General features: G+C 45.3%; 1 protein-coding gene across 1 annotated transcript in view; it reads left to right on the top strand.

Annotated features, from left to right (window-relative positions):
• Positions 1-2,154: 2,154 nt before the first annotated feature.
• The window catches only part of PDLIM1 (PDZ and LIM domain 1), a 45,920-nt gene continuing 26,681 nt past the window's right edge, over positions 2,155-21,393 (top strand). Inside the window, exons 1-3 of the mRNA XM_067709943.1 lie at positions 2,155-2,389; positions 18,273-18,424; positions 19,505-19,589. Coding sequence (XP_067566044.1) covers positions 2,294-2,389; positions 18,273-18,424; positions 19,505-19,589 — 333 coding nt within the window. The 5' untranslated portion in view covers positions 2,155-2,293. The remainder of the gene's footprint in view (positions 2,390-18,272; positions 18,425-19,504; positions 19,590-21,393) is intronic.

Here is a 21,393-nt window from a genome sequence, read left to right on the forward strand (position 1 = left end):
AATTTGGCGATTCTCCCAAATTCTGCAGGGACTTGAAACACAAGCATGTTTTTAAATCAGGAGAATCTTAATCAAAGAGGGTATAATTTTTGGCTTCGATGAAGCAGGTAGTTGACTCCTGGCTGTAACTCCACATTCCTTTTTCTCAGATTCAAGAACATCAGGATGTCTAGAGCCTGCGCTCCACAGCAAGAGAAGCCACTGCAGTGAGAAGGCCTCGCACCGCAACGAGGAGTAGCCCCCGCTCGCCACAGCTAGAGAAAGCCTGCGCGCAGCAACGAAGACAATGCAGCCAAAAGTAAATTAAATAAATTAGAAAAAAAAAAGAATACCAGGATGGGGAGTCGGGGGGATAAATTGGGAGTTTGGGATTAACAGATACACACTACTATATATAAAATAGATAAACAACAGGGACCTGCTGTATAACACAGGGAACTATATTCAATATTTTGTTATAACCTCTAATGGAAAAGAATCTGAAAAAGCATATATATCTGAATCACTTTGCTATACACCTGAAACTAACACATTGTAAATCAACTATACTTCGATTAAAACAAAAAAAGAATATGAGGATGCAAGAAGAGAGGGATGGATAGATGACATAAAACGACTCTGATTTCTAAATTCAAGCAAACCATTCCCAAACCCGGCATTTGTGCTGTGACACAACTGGACAAGTAAGATGATCCTTTTATGTGTACATCTGTGCACAGGGCTTCTGGGTAGGTAGGCAAGGATCACAAAGAGACAGAACACTGGGGTTCAGGTGCCAGGATGAATTGGAGCCAAGAAAACTATGAAGAACCTGGGACCCAAAGGTCATAAGGTTGGCCAATGTATTGAGTTCATTAAATACTATGTACTAGGCACTATTATTAGGCGCTGGGATACAGCAGTGATCCAAACAGATAAAAACCCCTACCACTGGGGAACTAATGCTTAGGGGTGACCGGGGAGTACAAATAAGTGAAATATTGAGTATGTCAGATGGTGATAAATACAATGGGAAAATAAAAGCAGAGGAAGGTGACAGGGTGTTCTAGAGAGGAGGTTTTAAATAGGGCTTTCAGAGATGGCCTAACTGAGATGATGACATCTGAACAAAGGGCGAGCCTTAGGATGTCTGGGAGAAAAGCATTCCAGAGGCCCTGACGCAAAGCCTTTGAGGCAGAAGCAACAGGCCAGTGTGGGCTGGGAGCAGCACAAGGAGATGAGATCAGAGAGGGAGTTGGGGCCATTCTGTGGGTGGCCCTACAAGCATTTTAGGCATTACAGCTTTACTCAGAGAGAAGTGGGGGACCCAGTGGACAAGGAGATGTGGTCTGATCTGGCGAGGAGAACGTACTCCAGGGGGAGGGGGCAGAGCCCAGTTAGGAGGCTAGTGGCAAGTCAGCAACCCAGGTCTTCGTACTCAACCCAGTTCCCTTTCCACACACTTGGCCCGCCTCAAACTTGAGGTGTGAATTGTTGGGAAGGGCAGAACCTACAGTGAATCCAGCCAGGGGGAAATGTTTCTAGGAAGGTTTTTAAGTTCACTTACAACTTCGTACGTTGGTCTCATTCGCACTACAAAAGTTCCAGTGTGCGGTTTTAACACGGGGAGCCTGGGCGACGGTCCAGTTACCCCACGGACAAGCTGTGTGGCTTCTGGCAGGTCTTCTAACCTCTGGCCGACCCAGTTAATTCATCTGTAAAATGGGGCTATAAATGCCCTGACTGCTTCATATTTTCAAACGATATCACTCGAAAGCACCTTTGAAACATCGTTGTCGTTTACAATAAAAAAAATGTGAAAAGGAGCTGACCTCAAAGGGATGACTTTGTACAGCACTTCCAAACTCTTTCAAAAGCGCCAAGCTTTGTCTCCTTCGAGGTCGCCGGAACCTACTCGCCTCTCACCTAGCGCCCGCGGCGGGGCTGGGAGTGCAGCCGGGCGGCGGCTGGCGCGGGAGGGAGGTGGCGCTGGGGGCCGGGGCGGGGCTGCTGAAATCCCGAGCCCCCCGAGCTGACCCCAGGCTCTTTCTGCCCGACTCTTGGCCAGGCCCTGTGCGGGCGCCGGGGCGGGGGACAGCTGCGGGCCGCGGGCGGGAGGACAGGCGTGGCAGGCGGCCGCGACGCGGCCTGGGCGGAGCCGCCCCCGCCCTCCTCCCGCCCAGCTCCCGCCCGCCCCAGGCTCCCCGGGCCCGCGCCGCGCTCTCTTTCTCCGACAGCTGCCGGGGAGCCCAGCGCGCTGCTCTGCGTCCTACCCCGTCTGTCCCCGGGAGTCGCCGACCGCCGTCGCCGCGCCATGACCACGCAGCAAATAGCGCTCCAGGGCCCGGGACCGTGGGGCTTCCGCCTCGTGGGGGGCAAGGACTTCGAGCAGCCTCTCGCCATTTCCCGGGTAAGAGCAGCCTGGGACGCGTGGGGAGCGGGGCCATCCCGGGCTGGGGAGCGGCGTGACCCAGAGGGGAGCTGGGGCGGCCGGGGCGCCGCGGGCGCTGTCGGAGACGGCGGCTTCCGGAGCCCGGGACGGAGCCGGGGCGGCCGGGCGCAGCCAGGTGCGCCAGGTGCGCCGAGCGCTTTCCGCGCACCTCGGGCCCGCAGCCCCCGCCGCGCTTGCCGGACGCCGCGCTCCCAGGCGAGCCAGCCGGCTGCGGAGCACCACTTACCGCGTCCGCGGGACAGAAAGGCGCAGTTTTCGTGCCTTCGCTCCGGAAGCGTGGCCGGCGCGTGGACGCGCTTTGTCCGCGGGTGAAAGGCTCAGGGTCCCCGCAGATCCCGCACGCTGGGAGGTAGCGCTTCCCCGTTCTAAACAAGCCGCAGAGCGGCGGAAAGCAGTTTGGAAGTAGCAGGAACCACCTGGAAAGTGAGGTGGAGAGGATGGGAAGTTTACTGGGGCGGGGGCGGGGAGGGCGAATGAGGTTAAACGCAACAATCGAAACAATTAGTTTCTCACTCTTTGGACTTGATCCACGGCCAGGTTTTACCTCTCTAATGTCTTTTGGAGAAATGGCGGGATTTTGGAAACAGACCAACCCGTATAAACCCTCTTGGACATTCCACTACTTCGCGGGAGATGGCCGTGCCGTATTTCTGCCTGGCATTTCGGGATTACCAACTGATCAGCCCTTTTCCCCCATAAATAGGGCTGCGGTGGGGTTCCCACCGTATGTGTTTGTCTGGGGGAAGTTGGTGCTTGAAAAATTCTCAGAGGGTCCTCATCTGTTTGGAAGGGCCCAGGTTCAATCGGAGACGACCAGGTCTATGATCCCCAAATAAAGCAGAAGCCCGAGGGAGACCCAGACTCACTGTTTGGAGGCCCAGGCTTTGGTCATCTTGCTAAAGGCAAGGTTGATGTCCCACTGAGAGTTGCCACATTCAATGTGCCACCAAAAGGCGGGCAAGAAATTTTTTTTGAATGAAAAAAGGGAGCGCAAACACTCTCTGGTACCCAGCTTTTATAGGCCTATCATTCCATTCTTGGGCTCATCTGTTTGCTGAAGATGACCCTAGACCTGCCTCCCCAGCCATCTGAACATTCCTCCTTTTTCTTAGAGGGGGAGGGTGGAGAGGGAAGGAATATCTCTATGGGTCTTTTTGACTTAGGTGCTTGCCTCCAGCCCCCGAAAGAATATGGTGGGAGGCGCAGGAGGAAAAGAATTGGGGCTTCCTCTTTGGCTTCTCTCCAGCCACAGTCCTACCCACATTCCCTTGCAGGTGGGCCCTAGTGGAGTGATGTCTTCTCTGACCATCCCACTCCCAAAAGGGGCAGGTGCTTCAGTTCTTAGGCCCTGTCTTCCACCTGCTGTCCCCAGGGGACAACTTCGATTATTCTTGCAGGTACATGCTGTCTTCCCAGCCACCAGCCAGATTCCTCAAGTGCAGAAACTGTGCCTTCCCCAAATCTGGACCCCTGCCCCCAAGGCTGGCACCGAGCTGCACCTGGCTGTGCCCAGTAAATCTTTGCAGGTTTATTAATAAATGCTTATCCAGGGAAGGCACATTTAGACTCGCTTACCTCATAGTCCATTTGTCCCCACTCTTTGTGTCTATAATTAACCTGTCAGCCGGCTCAGCTTCTGAATTTATGTATGACATGAAACCCTTTCTTAAGAACTGGAGAATATGGCTTCCTCCAAGGAGTCGGAGCTGGAGCTGGAGGGACAGAGTGGGGGTGATTAAAAAAAAAAAAAGAATTGAGAATATATTGGCCATCTATTAAAAGGGCAATTACTGCCTGCCATTTTAGCTGGTGTTAAAAGACTTAATGCAAGTGGCCCTGTGCAGGAATGATGGTATGGGGTGGAAAACACAATACTGTGAATTCTTTAGTTTGTACCCTCATCTGTTTATTTTTTTATTAGCACATGTCTCATGAGCATATAGCATATTCTAGAAACTATACAGCAAAGCCCTGGAGTCCCAGAAATGAAGAAGACATGGCTCCACTCTCAAGGTGTTCATGGTTTAGTGAGGGAAGCTAATCTTTATAACGCCCTGGGTTGTGCTTTAATTGAAAAGTGAAAGTGACTCAGAGGAGGTGACATTCTCTTGCTGACAGTAATTTACCTGTTTATTCATCTCATTATTCCCACATGGAAAAAACGTGGGCCTCCTAACTTCCTGGGAATGGGAAAGTCATTGTCATAAAGGGTCCCTGAGGTAGCTGTCTGAGATCTCGTATAGGTCTGATTTTTGCTTCTTACTTGAGCTGTACCTGGGGTGAGTCTTCTACTGTCTGTGGCTGCCTTTTTTATCTCTGCAACGGGGATAACTCCAGCCATTGGCTGTGAGTTAAGGTATGTGAGATTGCTCTGTAAACAGTGAACAGTAGTGAGGAGGTGTGAGCATCCGCAAAGTTATACAGACGTTCTGGTTGGTAGGTGTGCTAGATTCATCATTCGGGGCAGATACAGTTTGCTGTGGTTTCGTATATGCAGACTTTGAGTCTCCACACCAAAGCAAACCATAAAATTAGGCTGGGAAAGGAGTGCCTTTTATTTAAATAGCTATGTTTGCTTTCTCTTGCATGAATTATTCTGGTATTGGCTTCATTCTTTTGTCAAACTACTAAAGCTCCTGAATATAACTCTGTAATCTTGTATACTTGAAATTATTTCTTTTTCTTTTTTAACTTTTTTATTGTGAAATTAAAAAGTCATAAACTAAAAATGCACAGCAAATGCTTATAAAGTAAAGACCTGTAGAGTTACCACCCAGGTCAAGAAATAGAACATTACCAGGACCTCAGCAGCTCACTAACCTACCTCCTTGTTTTTAGCCAGTTTCTGAACAGAAACAAACAGAACACATTTGTGTGTGTGTGAATAGCTGCTTTTGTTCCTCAATATTTTCATCTTTGTTATTGTGATACACTTAAAAAATTTCAATCCAGCTCTCCAACTGTGAATGGACGTAAACTATCTTTCTTCCTTTTACCAGTTTCTCATTTAAGCCTCTACCTTGGACTCCCTGAAGTCCTCCTTGGACTCCTGACACATTTGCAATTGTCCTCTGAGATTTTTTTTCTCTGTCAGTTCCTGCTCCAGGTCTACAGTTGTCTATCTCCTTGAGTTGTGGTATGTTTTTTTTTTCCCCCATGTCAATTTCTTATTTCCTCTAGTTGCTTTCCATGGAAGTCTTCAGAGAATCCACACCCAGGCCAAAATTGCTGCGGAGTTTATGTTGACTGTTTTTCCTCTCCCAGCAACTGACGAAAGGCAGGAAGGGGCGGGGCCAGAGATAAGGGGATGCTCTTGGTGGGAGGAGTTGCTCATTTGCCTCTTGAGTCCTGGGGAAGCCTTTGCTAAGAGCCTCTGGTTTTCGCTCAAGTGTCCTAAGGAGTGTTTAATAATGGATACTCTGTAGTCACAGGGTCTTTTCTGACTTTAAAGAGTGTCATTTCCAGACTCAAGTAGGCTTGCGTCATGTCCTTAAGGTCGAAAGAGCAGGGCTTATCTGTCAGATTGTGAAAAGTGAGAATTGTCCATAAAGGCTCATTATGCATTAATGGCCCTTGCTCTGTACTCCCTCATTCTGTGAAATTGATCACCCGGGAAATATTAGCTGCTCCAGCTGATCTAAGGAGAGGAGGAAGAGGATGAATTACAGGGAATGGCTTGGAAGTGAATGCTTGAGCCTACTGGCATGAAATTCACCAAGCCATGTTATGTCCCTTTGACCAGAGACCCTGCCCCTTACCTAAAATCCTGGATGCCAACCTTGCTGGCTTGTCTTTGAGGAGGAGAGAGCGGAGAATGGTGTTAAGGTATTGCAACAGGGCAGATAATTGAGAGGACGTTATCATTTAACCACTGAGATCACTCTCCTACTCTGATCAGGACTGGGGAAAGCACCAGAATTGCTCTTGTGCCGGGACTAGTTAGGAGTGGCTTCCAAGCTGTGCTCATTCCCTAGGCCGTACCTTGCCATTGCTCCCTGGAGGAGAGGAAAAGGAGTATTCTTTGCCTTTTACAGGGGAGAAGCTCAGTGCCCATAGGTTAGGTAATTTGTTTGAATTTACAAATTTTTTCAATGAATGAACTACTTCTTAACTTCTTTGTAAAGGAAAAGGTAAAGGCTCATTTAAAAATGAGCAAAAGGCTATGTCAGAAAATTAATTTTTAAAGGATGATTTGACTTCCAGTATGTCTCAGAGGAGAGCCTGGAGAAGCTTCCAGAACTTCTGTATGGTGCCTGGTAGAGTGTCCAGGGCAGGAACTCAGGCTGAACTCCAGTCCTGAACACCACACTGGGTGACCCCAGGTATGTCACGTGCCTTCTCTGGGGCTCAATTCTCTGTAAAGATAAATAAAATAATAAATAAGTAAACCAGTGGTTTTGTACCCTTTGAATATGAGGGCCCCTTTTTTTTTAATTGTTAAAAAGTGTCCCAACCTCTCATATGACATTAATTGTACCTTCAACCACCAGTTGACGAGAAAGCGTAATATGAATTCAGAAATGTTTTCAGATGAATTTGGGTTGTGTTATTCATCTGTGAATATCTGTGCCCAAATGACTCTTATGTTAATCACAAGAGCGTCCACTTACACTTGGAAGATTTGTGTGAGACTATTTATTTGATTGGCTTGTAGCAATGACCATAGTTAAACTGTATATGACTTTTTATATGCCAGGCAGTGTTTTAAGAGCTTAACATAGTCTTTCAGTAATCGTCACAAGTATCTTGTGAGGTAGATACAATTAAGATACCCATTTTATAGATGAAAAAACTGAGCCATGGAAACATTAGGTACTTTGCCCTTGTCATACAGTAGTGAGTGGATAGAACTGGAATTTGGCTGAGTGGTCTGGCTTCAAAGCCCATAGCCTTAACCTCTCTGTCATAATAATGTTTTAACAGTAGCTAATATATTTTGAATGGCTACTCTGTGCTAGGTGTGCACTTGCATTATCTTTTTCTGTACTCCCCACAACCCACGACACAGGGACACAGGACACACAATACATACGGTAAATTGAAGAGCTGGGATTTGAAGCCAGACAGATTGACTCCCAGGCCAGCTTCAAACACAGTATTCTGCCCCCTGATAAGCTGTAACTGTCAATATTTCATTGATAATAATATTACCCAGCACCCAGGTCTGAGAAGTGCTAATGGCGGGGCAGTCATCAACATGAGGGGTAGGACTCTCCTGGGCTCCTCACCCCAGAGGCCCTCATGCCCATGGTTGGTTGGCTGGGTTGGCCTCAGCCTGAGTGCCCCTGGAGCTCAGAGCATCCTAGAGAGCAGCACCTCCCCTTCCTGTTTCTCCTGAAAAGCTAGAAGCCACGGCCCCACCTGGGAGAACTGACACACCAGCCACAGGATTCCATGGCCGTGCGGGCAGGGAAGAACAGAAGAGCCGAGGAATTGGATGCTTTGCCAGAGAAAAGCCTCTGTAGGTGGCCAGGAGGGGATTTGGGGGCAGTTTTTATGGCAAATGAAGATGACCAGGGAGAGGACAGATCCACCTTGCCCAGCCAAGGATGGGCCTGCAAAGTGGCGGCCAAGCCAAGTCCAGAACAAAATGTACCCATGAAAACCTCAGACGAGGAAGGTAACTTCCGTATGGCAGTAAGCGCCCTGTGTGATTGTTGATACTGTTACTAGCGCCGACGTGGGTGACGTGGAAAGCTCATCTGTGACTGAGGTCCGTGGTGTATTTTCATATGTGTAGTACACTGCCTTCTCAGCAAATGCCATAAACATGAAAAACACCTTTCCGAAGAACACTCTGGTCTTGTAGGAGGCCAGGTTCTTGATCAAGGACTCGGCCTAATTTTAATAGATATGACTACTCATGTCTATCAGATAAGAAGATAGGACATAGGTATGACCTACATAGGATAAAGTTGTCAAATGCATACAGATAAATAAAATTCAGGTGATGCAGCAATGATTTACATCCATTTCTTTAAAAAAATTATATAAAAAATAAAAAAATACTTATACTTCCACAGCTGAACGTGATCAGACCCTATGACCCAACAATTCTCCTAGTTAACTGGTCAATAGAAATGTGTCCACATGGCACCAAAGGCACGTCAAGAATCTTCAAAGCAGCACTGTTCACGATAGCCCCGAACTCGGAACAGTTCAGATGTCTAACAACAGTGGAATGGAGAAATAAATGGTGGTATATATAAATGTATTTATAAACGTATAAATAATGCTATGAAACACTGCAGCCATGAGAATGAAGGAATTACAACCATGCACAATGACCTGGATCAGACAGGCAGACATGATGTTGAGAGAAAGAAGCCAGACATAAAGCATAAATACCACATCATTGCAATTATATAAGATTAATCAGGCAAAATTAATCTATAGTGTTAAAGGTTGGGATCACAGTGACCTTTGCCAGGAGGTTAGTGATGGGAAGGAGGCACGAGGGGCCTTTGGAAGTTCAGGTAATGTTGTGTTTCTTTATTTGGTGCTGATTCCACGGGTGCGCTTTCTTTGTGAGAATCCATCCAGCTGTTTATTTACAATTCGTGTCCTTTATGTGTGTTATGCCTCAATAAAAAACTTACATAACAACCCTTGTGCTTATTATAAAAGATCAAATAATATAAAAATGTGGACAGCGCAAGGTAAAAGCCTTCCAACACCCTTCCCCAATCTTACTTCTCAGAGGTAAACACTGTTTAACGGTTTGCTGCAAAACTTTTCAGACATTTTTCCATTCGTGTAGCATTTTTAAAAATCAAATTACCATGTCATGGTGAACTATTTGGATGTCACTGCTTTGTACTTTCTGCCTTATTTTTAATGCAGCAAATCAAGAATTAAAGCCATCTTGATATCATGGGAAAATGAAGTCTCGGTATCAGCCTGATCTAGGTTCAAACCTTGTCTTGTCCCTATATTAGCTGTATGTCCTCAGGCAGGGTTAGCCTCTGAAACCTCAGTGCTCTCATTTGTAAAGCGGGAATAATAGTCCTTGTCTTCAAAGGTTGTAGTGAGGATTAAGATGATGTCTAGACAGAGCTTAGCACTATGGCTAACACATAGAAGGTGTCAGGATACAGTGGTACTATTAAAAAAATATATTAGTGGTAGCTACTGTGTATTGAGTGCTTATTATGGGCCAGACATTGTTCTAAACTCTACAAATGAAATCTCATTTAATCCAGCAACAAATGAGGTTGACCCTATTATAAATTTTATTTGATAAATGAGGAAACTGAAGCAATGGAGAGTGTAACTGCCCAAGGTTATGTGTTTAGTGAATGGTTAGGATTTGGGTTATGGGTGGTTGTTATTGGGGCTGTTTAAAAGCACACGGGATTCACTGGGACTTGTATAGGGACCTTTGAGAGACTGATGACTTCTTGATCAATTAGTCAAAGTATTCTACTTTGCTATCTGCTTTTTAATTATATTCCTACCTAAGAAATGATGGTCTTTCAGACTAAGAGCAATAAGTCTGTTCGATCGGCCACCCCTTAGCGTTAATAGCTTCCTTTTGCAGCGAGTGTGAAGTGAAGCTGGATTACGGCATAGCTCAGCTACTTGGACCTGAACTACTTCATTGCCTCATTTTCTTAAGCAAATGGTTATGGAGTAACCAAGAACATTTTGAAACATTCTTAGGGTTTTCAAGCCAACTGCATAAGCTCATACAGCTTCTGTTTCTATAATGTGGCTTCAAAGTCTGTGCCATAGCCTGGGCCCACAAACAAACTGAGTCAGAAGTCTGACCAAGGAGAGTTCAAATTCCGCATCTAAGTGGCATACTGCAGGGGCGGGGCTCTGCTTTGTCATCCAGCTCAGAGTCGTTTAAATTTGTACCTAAATAGGGACTTCCCTGGTGGCGCAGTGGTTAAGAACATGGGTTCGAGCCCTGATCTGGGAAGATCCCACATGCCGCGGAGCAACGAAGCTGGTGCACCACATCTACTGAACCTGTGCTCTAGAGCCCACTAAGCCACAAATACTGAGCTCGCGTGCCACAACTACTGAAGCCCATGCACCTAGATCCTGTGCTCCGCAACAAGAGAAGCCACCGCAATGAGAAGCCTGTGCACCGCAATGAAGAGTAGCCCCAACCGCCGCGACTAGAGAAAGCCCGCACGCAGCAACGAAGACCCAATGCAGCCAAAAATAAATAAAATTTTTAAAAAAATTTATACCTAAATACTTGGACACAGCCATTAGTTTGAAGGAGGTTGTCCCTAAAGGTGCATGGCACTGAGATTGAACGTGAATTCCAAATTTCTTTATTCCAGTCTTGTTTGTATAATGTTAAAAATTATTAAGTTATCATTATTTAATATTAATACACCCAACTTGTAAGGTGATTTATAGCACCAAAATACATGGCTACAAAATTTCAAACAAAAGAACACACACCATAAGATGTAACAAAAAATTGGGGTCTTCCCTGGTGGCGCAGTGGTTCAGAATCCGCCTGCTAATGCAGGGGACACGGGTTCGAGCCCTGGTCCAGGAGGATCCCACATGCCGCGTTGCAACTAAGCCCGTGCGCCACAACTACTGAGCCTGCGCTCTAGAGCCTGTGAGCCACAACTACTGAGCCCGTGTACCACAACTGCTGAAGCCTGTGCGCCTGGAGCCTGTGCTCCGCAATGGGAGAAGCTACCACAATTAGAAGCCCTCAGCAACTAGAGAAAGCCCGCGCACAGCCACGGAAGACGCAACGCAGCCAATCAATCAATAAATTAAAAATTTGGAACATAGAAGAAGAAAGAGATGTGCCAGGACCTTTCAATGAGGTGGTTTCTGTAATTGCATACTACATTTAGCTGTGAGTTTTCTGGTGGAGGCAAAATAGGAACCATGTTAAGTTATTTAGGCATCTGGAATGAAATAACTTCCGCAGTACTCCATCTGCATTCAAGGATGTTGACCAGTGGTGTAGGGGATTTTTTTTTCTTTGTTTTGGTAAGAGATAGGAAAATACTATTCTAATGGATGTTTCTTTTCTTTTTTTTTTTTTTTTTTTTTGGCCTCGCCCCACGGACGGCATGTGGGATCTTAGTTCCTACCGGGGATGGAACCCCTACCCGCTGCAGTGGAAGCGCAGAGTCTTAACCACTGGACCTTCAGGGAAGTCCCTGGATGTTTCTTTTAAGGGCCTTTTATGCATTTTAATAGAATGTAAGCCTTGAAGTTGTCTCTGGAGGCGCTGAGATCTTAAGATTCTAAGTATTTTTTGTTTACCTGGTTAACATCGTTCAGGGAGACCTTTGGGGGAAAAAGGCTGGTCAGCATCTCCCTTGATGTTCCCAAACCTAGTGAGCATCAGAATCTTCCGGGAAGCTTTAAAAAATAAAGATTCCTGGGTCACACTGTGTAGACAAGGGGTCCCCAACCCCCGGTCCTCAGACCAGTATCTGTCTTCAGTCTGTTAGGAACCGGGCCGCACAGCAGGATGTGAGCCTCATCTGCCGCTCCCCATCGCTCGCATTACTGCCCGAACCAACCCCGCCCACCCTATCTGTGGAAAAATTGTCTTCCACGAAACCGGTTCCTGGTGCCAAAAAGGTTGGGGACCGATGGTGTAGACTCCCCTCAGTAGATCTGAAGTGGGAAGTAGAGATCTATTTATATTTTTAAAACCTGAGAGGATCTGACGACCAACTTGTTTGGGAACCATTGCCTCATCCTTGCCAATGTCATTTCCCCCTAAGTTATTGGCGAGCTAGGTCAATTTCTGGTCTGAAGTTTAGATGCCAATTCCAAGGGTCAAGGTTAACAACATTCTGTGAACATTCAGGAAATTGACCTGTATTCCTGTCTGCAGAATAAAGTCAGAGAACCTTTGAACAGGGACAGTTTCCCTTGCGGGTGTGGGGTGAGGCTGCTTCAGAACTGTTTAAACTGTTTGACAAGTATTTGGTTAAAACCCCCGTCTCTGTCAAAAGAGTGGCAATACAATTTATCATCCAGACTGAAACACACTGTTGAAAATGAAATGGGGTGCTTTTGATAATTAAGCTGGGAAAATCTGTTACCATCCTGGGCAAACCAGGGTGTCTTGTAGTCCTAGTCATAAAACATTTCTGCATATAATTTTTTAACTAAGTCAGTGGTCACAAGCACATTTGCATGAAGGGGTTCGGAGACAACATAAAAGAGTTTTGACTCGAGGGTGAGGTAGTGGAAAAATTAACAGCTGCAAGAAAGATGCTAAATGGCAGCTGGTCCCAGGTTTCTGTGTTGGGGGCAGTAGAGCATGGTGAGAACTGACAAAGTGGAGAGTGTCTGCCTCAGCTAAAGGGGGCAGAGTAATTTAAATTTTGAAAAGCTAAGATTGTAGACTGGATTCATTTCATGGGCCTCCTCCAGCTTTCAATCTTGAGCTTAGGGAGTTAAAGGAACCCAATCTGGCTGTCAATCAAACACGTAATTTTAAGTAGAAGTGCCTTTGGACAAGTCCTCTAGGGGAAGCCAGCCTCAGAATGGCTGTCCTAGAGGCTGAATTGTCGACCCCTCGAATGGGTCTGCTTCTCTCAACTGCCATTAGGGAATATCTGACAAATACAGTCACCTTAATCTCAACAGAGCTAGGGCTCATTGGTTGTTTCTTGGCAGTAACTGGGCAGTTGAGTCAGAGGCTATGTTTAAACTCCTTTGTTGTTCCCCATTGTTTTCCAGATAAAGTACAGTCTTGTTAAAAAGAAAATGACAGAACTCTTACAGCCTGGTCTATTTTTACATCTCCAGACTCCTCCCCTTCCTCTCCCTTCACTTCCTGTGTTTTATCTGTGCCAGTCCACGTGCTATTCCAGTAAATTGCCATGCTCTTTTCTGCCTCCTGTAGTGCCTTTGCACAGTTTTAAGCAATGCCTCCTCCATGGAGCCTTCCCTGATTTCACCTTTAGGCTCCCATTGCCTCTTTACTTGTTTCTAGCATCAGCTGTTGTACATACCTGTCTGCCCCAGGAGATTGTGAACTTGACAGTGTGCTCTGCCTGAATCATTTCAGGTAATCCTCACAACAGCCTTTCGATGCCCGGACTGTTATCACCCCTGTTTCATAGGTGAGAAGAGTGAGGCACTCTTCTCACCTATGAAACAGGTGCCCCAAGAGTGCCCTTGGGTGGGTGAAACATCCCACCCAAGGGTACTTACCTCACAAGCACCAGAAACGGGACTTGAACCCTGGTCATCTAACTTCAGTAGCGACATCTTAATAAGCTATACTGTCTTTGAGAATGGACTTAAGGAATGTCTGTCTGATGAGTGAATGAATGAAAGAAAGAGGTAACAGAGGAGGGATAAAATAGGTATATGCCATAATACGGGGGAAGAAAGTCATCTTTTCATTTGCTGTGGCCAGAGGGTATGCATCCAGTTTTGTATAAAAGCAATATTTAGTTATTTAGATGTAAATTGAAGAAAGTGGGAGAGCCACATCATAGTCCTGTTCTGCACCATTTAGAAATGACATTCTATGAACCTTCTTTTGTGTTTAGAAGTCTGACGGCAGTGCACAGGCTTTAATGATGCAGTATAGGATGGATGTACAGATTGGACTCTGAGCAAAGTGTCTACCTGCGGCGGCAAAGGGTGAGAGAGGCATGAGTGAATTCTGCAGAAGACGGCAGATTGTTCATTAGTGGAAATTGTGCCTAACCCCATTTATTCTCAGGCATCAAGAGTTGTGTGATCACGTTGTAAGGTCCCTGGGGAAGAAAGCTGGAAGAGGGTTTTTGAGAATGTCCATTGAACAAATTAATGGGCCTGTCCCTTTGGAGGAGAGTATAGGACTTCTGTTCTAGAAACTGAAGCCGATTCCATTCTGAGCCGGTTCTGATGGAATTTGACGGTCAGGAGGAAATCAGAACAGACAGTGGGGCGTGCTAGGTTAGGTGGACGGACCTCGGGGCCCCAGAGCCCGCCATTCACCAGCTGTCAACCCGTTCCTCCACTTCCTTCTCCATGATGATGCAAATAATGTTGGCTACCTGATAGTATCTCAGGAGGACTGGGAAATTCTACCCTTGCCAAACAAACTGTGTTTGACACATAATTAGCACTCATTAACTGATAAATACTGCTATGATTGTGATGAATAGTTAGTGTGCAGTAAGGTTTGGAGTCCTCCATTCATGATGGGAACTAACCAGAGTTGGAGACACAGGCCTTCTGTCCTGAGGGCTTTTCAGTTCTGACTTGAGTATTTTATAAGGGGAGGAGTTACTGGGCCCCAGCTCAGCGTAGACCAATGGAGATGGTTGTCTGATGGATGGCGAGTGGCACCCAGGCCTTAGCAGGAGTTTGCGACACTCCAGTTCCCTGTGTTGAAGGCCACAACAGATGAGTCTGCTCAATTCTGGATTTCTCTTTGGCTCTGACAGTGGGGTTTGGAGCCTCTGCTTGTGGCATTGTGGTAAAGCAGAAGGGGAATGGAATTTGGAATGAGGGAATCTGGTTTCAAGTTCAGGCTCCAACCTTTAGCTGTGTGAACTTGAGTCAGTCACAGCTTTTCTGAGTTTCAATTTCCTCATCTGAAAAATTATATGTTGGTGGTGAGGTCATCATCATTATTATCTCAACTAGGAGAATGTTTGTGAAAGAGCTTTGTAAAACGCAAATCCCATAATTTGTTTAAATCCATTTTCCCCCCAGAAATAGACAGCTCATAAAAGAATGCGGACTTTATTTATGTGTGATTCCATCTGAGCCCCACCTAATAATGTTGTCTTATAACTTTCTGAGATTTCCTTTGGTTCCCCATTAATTTGGCTTAAAAAATAAATCAGACCAAAAGATAGGATGGCCAGGCCTTGATTACTCAGACTCAGGGCTCTTAAGACTGGTTCTGACTTGTCCAGGATCTGTCGGGATGTACTTAGCAGAAATGCCTCACCTCCAAGACAGTTGGAACCAAATGCTGGAAATTCCAGAGTTCTTAGCAGCTGAGCATATGAAAGTAAAAGGAAATTTCTATTTTCATTTTCTCAGGCTTTTTGCCCCCCACCGCCCCCATCTCCTCATTTTAGTTTTGTGAGTGGTCCCAGTCCAGGATAGCAATGCTGGGGAAAGTGATGATTTGATTCCTTTTGAAATAGTCATTTTTTTAAAGGATGGAACGAAGCAGCATGATTACATATTTAACAACCGCTAGATATTTTGGATTCAGTCACTCATTGGACAAATATTTATTGAGCACCTACTATGTGCCAGTCACTGCTAGGCACTGGGGATACCACAGTGCATAAGGCAGACAAATCCTGCTCTCCCACACCTTACTGTTTAGTAGGCTCTCAAGCATTATGTAAACAAACCCACAGAATAGATTTACAAACCTAACTGACAAGTGCCATGAAGAAGAGAGTGTATGAAAATGTTGACGGGGTGGGGGGGGGGCAGGGGGAAGGTTGACAAGGGATCTAACTTATTTTTATTTTATTTTTTTGCGGTACGCGGGCCTCTCACTGTTGTGGCCTCTCCCGTTGCGGAGCACAGGCTCCGGACGCGCAGGCTCAGCGGCCATGGCTCACGGGCCCAGTCGCTCCGCGGCATATGGGATCTTCCCGGACCGGGGTGCAAACCCATATCCCCTGCATCGGCAGGCGGACTCTCAACCACTACGCCACCAGGGAAGCCCAAGGGATGTAACTTAGATTGGATGATTCAGGAAAGTCTTCTGTGAGAAGGGTCATTTAAGCCAAGAAGTTAATCAGGTAGTGGCTACAGCAGGTGCTAAGGCCCTGAAGCAGGAAAGAAGGCAGGAAGGCCCCTGTAGCTAGAGCTTAGTAGGGGAATGGCACAGTCCTGAGGAACCTCATTAGTGATTCCGGATTTTATCCAAGGGGCCTTCTTTTTAAGACCATGAAAGTTGGTCGTGATAAATGAGTTCAATCAGGCTGTTCTCCCTGGAGACAGAGTTTGCCAACCCAGAACCACGGCTCATCCCAAATAAAGTGATGCTTAGGGCCATTTGTAAAACAAGGGGTCTGTGTTGTTCTTTAGAAAAAGCAAAATATACATGAAGTCACACCAGGTGAGTCTTCTCAGGAAGACGGGCAGAAAATGAGAGGAAGTTGTCTTTATGGCACGTACTGGGTGACTCAGAACTAACTCCCCGAAGTCAAATGAAAGGAGTGTGGCCTACGCTCGCCTGTATAAAATATCTTTTCCCCGTGGCTGCATTAGAAGAAGATCCGAACCTTGGATTGGGGACTTTTGTTTTCTAAAGGCCAGATCTCTGGTAAACAGATGATGGGAAAGCCAGAAAGGAAGGTTAGGAGGTCAGGATCTCTGCACTGGTTTCCACATCCTGCTACATTCCAGGAGAGTTTTGCCTGATAAAGTCATAGCATGTCTGAACCGGAAGGAACCTCAAGGATCAAGTCATCCACCCCTTGTTTTGTGGGGATAGGGCACTGATGGGGGGATGGCCACAACAGCAGCCACCACACTGGCCCACCTCAGAAGGGTCGGTGTTTTCCATTTGGCGAGGGCCGATTGGAAACTGGCTGCTGAAAACTGCATCAGACACGGAGGCTCAGGACATAAGCCTTGTGTCCTGATTTGATGTCTTGAAAGGCCTCTTACCTGTGGTTCAGCCTTACGGAGACCCTCAAATGTTCATAAGATCTTCTTCACTGGGCTCCCAGGGGTCAAGAGCCTTCTCCAAGGTGAGGCCAGAGCCCTGTGGGTGCTGGGAGTCTGGGCGTACTCTGCTCCTGGAGGGCTTGGACTTCTCATCAAGGAAGGTCTCTTAATGTCAAAGTCATGGACTGACCTTGGGATGATGGTCCTATTTTTAGTATACCTTGGTTTAGAAAATACCTAATAGGAAAAATCATCTCTGAGGTTAGGACTACTTCAAAATGAGTTCATACTTTGGTCATCACGATAGCGTCTGTTCACTTGAAAGATAGTTGGACATCTCCACGTGAAGCTTGATATTTATTCAGGTCACGTGTAACGCTCACTAGGCAGATGAATTTGATGACCCACTGCAGTCATTGGCTGGCTTCCCCCAAGCATTGGTTGCCCATAAATTTGGAACCACTGGTTTTAGAAGCACTGGCCTGTAAATCAGCCACCCAAAGGGGCTAAACCCTAATAGTCAGTTTCCTGGCTGGGAGGAAATGAACCAGTATAAACCTATACTATTGTATTTTAAAATATTCTTTGTTGCTTTTTTCAATTACAAAAGTAATTCAAGCTCATTGTATAAACCAAAAACATTACAGCAATGTAATACTGTGAAGTTTGGTATGCAGTATCTCAATATTTTTGTGTGTAAATAGCATATTAATTGTTAAGATTTTTATAGAAATAGGATGTTTCTGTACATAATGTTCTCTAAGTGTGTGTTTTTTTTAAATTGGTGACTTATTTTAGGGAAGCAGCAAGAGACAGTGGGAAGAACATTGGGTCTGCTTTAGGGCTTGAGTCCTGGCTCTCTATTACACTGTTGATAGTTGGATGACTAGTAATACAGTAATGTATCCGTTGGGTGATCCCAGGTAAGTCACAGATCTTTCTAAACCTCTGTTTCTTGGTATCTAAAATGGGGACCAATATAGGGCCGGATACTTGCCTTCCTTTTTCACAAGGTTATTGTAAGGATCCAATGAGATGGTATATAGAAAAGAACTCATTGTAAACCATGATGTATTACATAACTATAAAGGATCATTATTATTGAAACTTATGATTTTAGCCTTCTTTCCTTCTTAAATGCTTTGATCCACATTAGTGAATACTTAATCCAGTGGTAATTTACTCAGTGGTCTCCTTGGAGACAGACGGTAAACTAAGCCAGCTCTCCTCTCCTTTTTTCCAGGTCACTCCCGGAAGCAAGGCTGCTACAGCTAATTTATGTGTTGGAGATGTAATCACAGCCATCGATGGGGAAAATACCAGCAATATGACACACTTGGAAGCTCAGAACAAAATCAAGGGCTGCACAGACAACATGACTCTCACAGTAACCAGGTGAGGCCCGTGGAAACACTCGCTCATTTCTGGTTGACTGGAAGCTGCTTGTGGACAGGGACTACTTCACCTATTTCAGGATCCCCTACCCACCCAGCTCAGTGCCTTGTATGGTGTAGGCAGGCAGAGGTCTGTGGAACTGAAATTTCAGGTTGCTCATTTTCCTCTCTAATTTTCACAGTGCTCTTCATAGTATGGGCATCTTTCTCTAAGATATTTGCATTTTCATTTGACCTAACACAACTAACCAAAATTTTGAGGTAGTGAAATCAGTATAATGAAATGAAAACCATCTTGTACACTTCAGAGCCCTACCCCCATGGGAGGTGCACTATTACTATCCCCTCAAAAGCACATTCATCCCTCATTCTTGTCTCCATTTCTATCTCAGTCCACATCTTCTCCTTCAAGACATTCATTCATTACAGATTAATTGATTTTTTTGATCCATTTACCAACACATCGAATAGCTCCATCTTGTATATATCTGGCCTTGTGCTGGGCACTCTGAAAATAAAGAGATAAGTACAAATATTCTTTACCCGTAAGAGTGAAAAAATGCTACGCTAATGAAAACTGAGACACGACCTAGAGAGTTGCTGTGTGAATGGTACAAGGAAATCCTTTCCAAGCTCAGAAAAGGAGGCATCACTTTTGTTTGGTCCAGATACACTTCACGAACAAGTTGGTTATCTGGTCTGGATCGGGAACACTGGATGAGATAGAGGAGCTTGTTCCGTCCTGAGCAGAGGTGGGGCGGCATCAGGCATGCCCAGGAGCATGGAGGAGGCCGGTGTGGCTGGGTCAGCGGTACAGAGCGCAGTGGGGGAGGATGAGGCTGGAAGAATGACAGCAGCTTGGGAAATCCCTCAGGGCTGAGCGCACACAGCCATCAGACATGATGTCATGAGGTTGGTGCTTCCGAAAATCACACTGATAGCAAAATGGAGGGGAAGGCGCGGGCAGAGTGCTAGTTCAGAGGCTAGCAGTCGGGCAAGAGGGGACAATTTCCCACTCCGTTTTTAGTATATTTTATTTATTTAGCATGCATGAAACAGCAGCTTTGTCAATCTGTTGCAGATCTGAACAGAAAATCTGGTCTCCTCTGGTGACAGAGGAAGGGAAACGTCACCCATACAAGATGAATTTAGCCTCTGAACCCCAAGTAAGTACTTGCCCACCATGGCCCTTGCTGTCAGCACCCAGAGGCCTTTCTGCTTTTGACACCGCTAGGCACACTCCCGTTTTTCCTGCCCTGGAGGCAGGGGATAGGACGCAGGGGGAGGGCCCTCCGCTGACACTGCTGGGACCTGGCTCTTGTTTGGTTCTTCCCGTAAGGGAACTCTGGGAGGAAGGGGCTGGAAAACCCCAGGGCAGTGACGCCAGGGCCTTGGCTGGACACAGCGGGTAGGAAGGGGATACGGGAAGCGTGTGGAAGCTTTCCTGTGCAGAACAGGGTGGCAGAACCATGGCAAAATAGGGGTGCTGACTCAGCTCATTATGGATTGCAGATGCAAATGAATCATGCCAGGGACAAAAAGAAGGCCTAGAGCCTAGAGGAACTACAAGGAAATTTAGTAGTAAACCCAGACATACCCCGCCCCACCCCGGGTCCCGGGTCCTACTGCCTGGTTTCCAAGAGCCTTAGGATGGGAATCTCTAGTTTTCTTACAGTGAGATCTTAAAATTACTAAAATAAAGTGGTAGTTCATATTGGAAAATGTGATAGGGAGTCAATGCACAATTTGTTGGCCAAACAGAACTTCCTGGATGGGAGACTGTCCTGAGATCCCATATTTGTACATAATAGATTATAAGCGACTGTATTTCTTCTTTAACTACATCTCCTAACTTATCTACAATGAATGGGTAGTCTTTAGAAACAAGGGGAGAAACGTAGAGAAGAATGTTTAGAACATCTTTGTAAAACTCCTCACTCCTGATATGCTACTTTTTGTTTGTTTGTTTTGTTTTTTTTCTGATGTGCTACTTTTCACAAAGTGTGTCTCTCGGATAAATTAATGAGTTGTTAGTAGGTAGGTCAATAATGGCTTTTGAAACTCCTTTTAGACTGGTTTGTGGTTGTTATACATTTAGCCCCAATTGAAGATTTGAACTTTAATTTTCTTTTTCTAAATTTGGGACACTGTTTCATTTTTATGGTGTATTGAGGTATAATCAAAAGATAACATATAGCTCGTTACCTTTTATACCTAAAACAGAAACTTGTATGAAATTGAACTCACTGGGTACATTAGTGTGGGTAAATTGAGTGGTTGTATGTGAATGGTTATTTTCTCAAATGTCTTCCATTAAACTGTCAGAAATGCAGTCATAGAAAATTTTTCCCATTAATAAAAATAATATTTAGTCCTAAGAGTCACTTTAAGGATCATTTTGCATCTGGCATGTCAAAACTGACATGACCATATTATTCTGTACAGCCCCTCTAAGGAAAGTTCATGAAATGGCATTCAGTCTATAAACTGGCAGTTGTGCAAACTAATTTAAAACATGCCACAGTCAATTCCAATTTCCTAGGGAGTTCTCAGCCACTTCATTAGATTTACTATAAATGTTGTTTTAATGTGTTAAGTCCTTATATGTTTTATAATATGTAAGGAATGATTTTGTTTTAATGTGGTCTATCTAAAATCCTAGTTTCCACTTCAGTAAGGCAATGCTTACATTTTAGTTATACTTTTTATATGTATTATACTTGAATTTTCATCTTAAACATATAATCTGAGTACCTATATTAATCTTTTGAAGGTAGTTTTCTTCAGGTTAAAAAAAAAATCTCCAACACTTTAACATCTAACTTGACTATACATTTCTTTTGATTCCAGTAATTCTTTGTTCATATGAAAAACTTCCCACCTCTCATTTTTCCAAAATCTTCCACTTCCAGTCATTCTAAAACAGAGGAATGAGTAAGAGCAGAGTTCATCTATAACTAAAGGATTTGT

The sequence above is a fragment of the Pseudorca crassidens genome, chromosome 16 (genome assembly GCF_039906515.1).
Source record: "Pseudorca crassidens isolate mPseCra1 chromosome 16, mPseCra1.hap1, whole genome shotgun sequence".
Lineage (NCBI taxonomy): Eukaryota > Metazoa > Chordata > Mammalia > Artiodactyla > Delphinidae > Pseudorca > Pseudorca crassidens.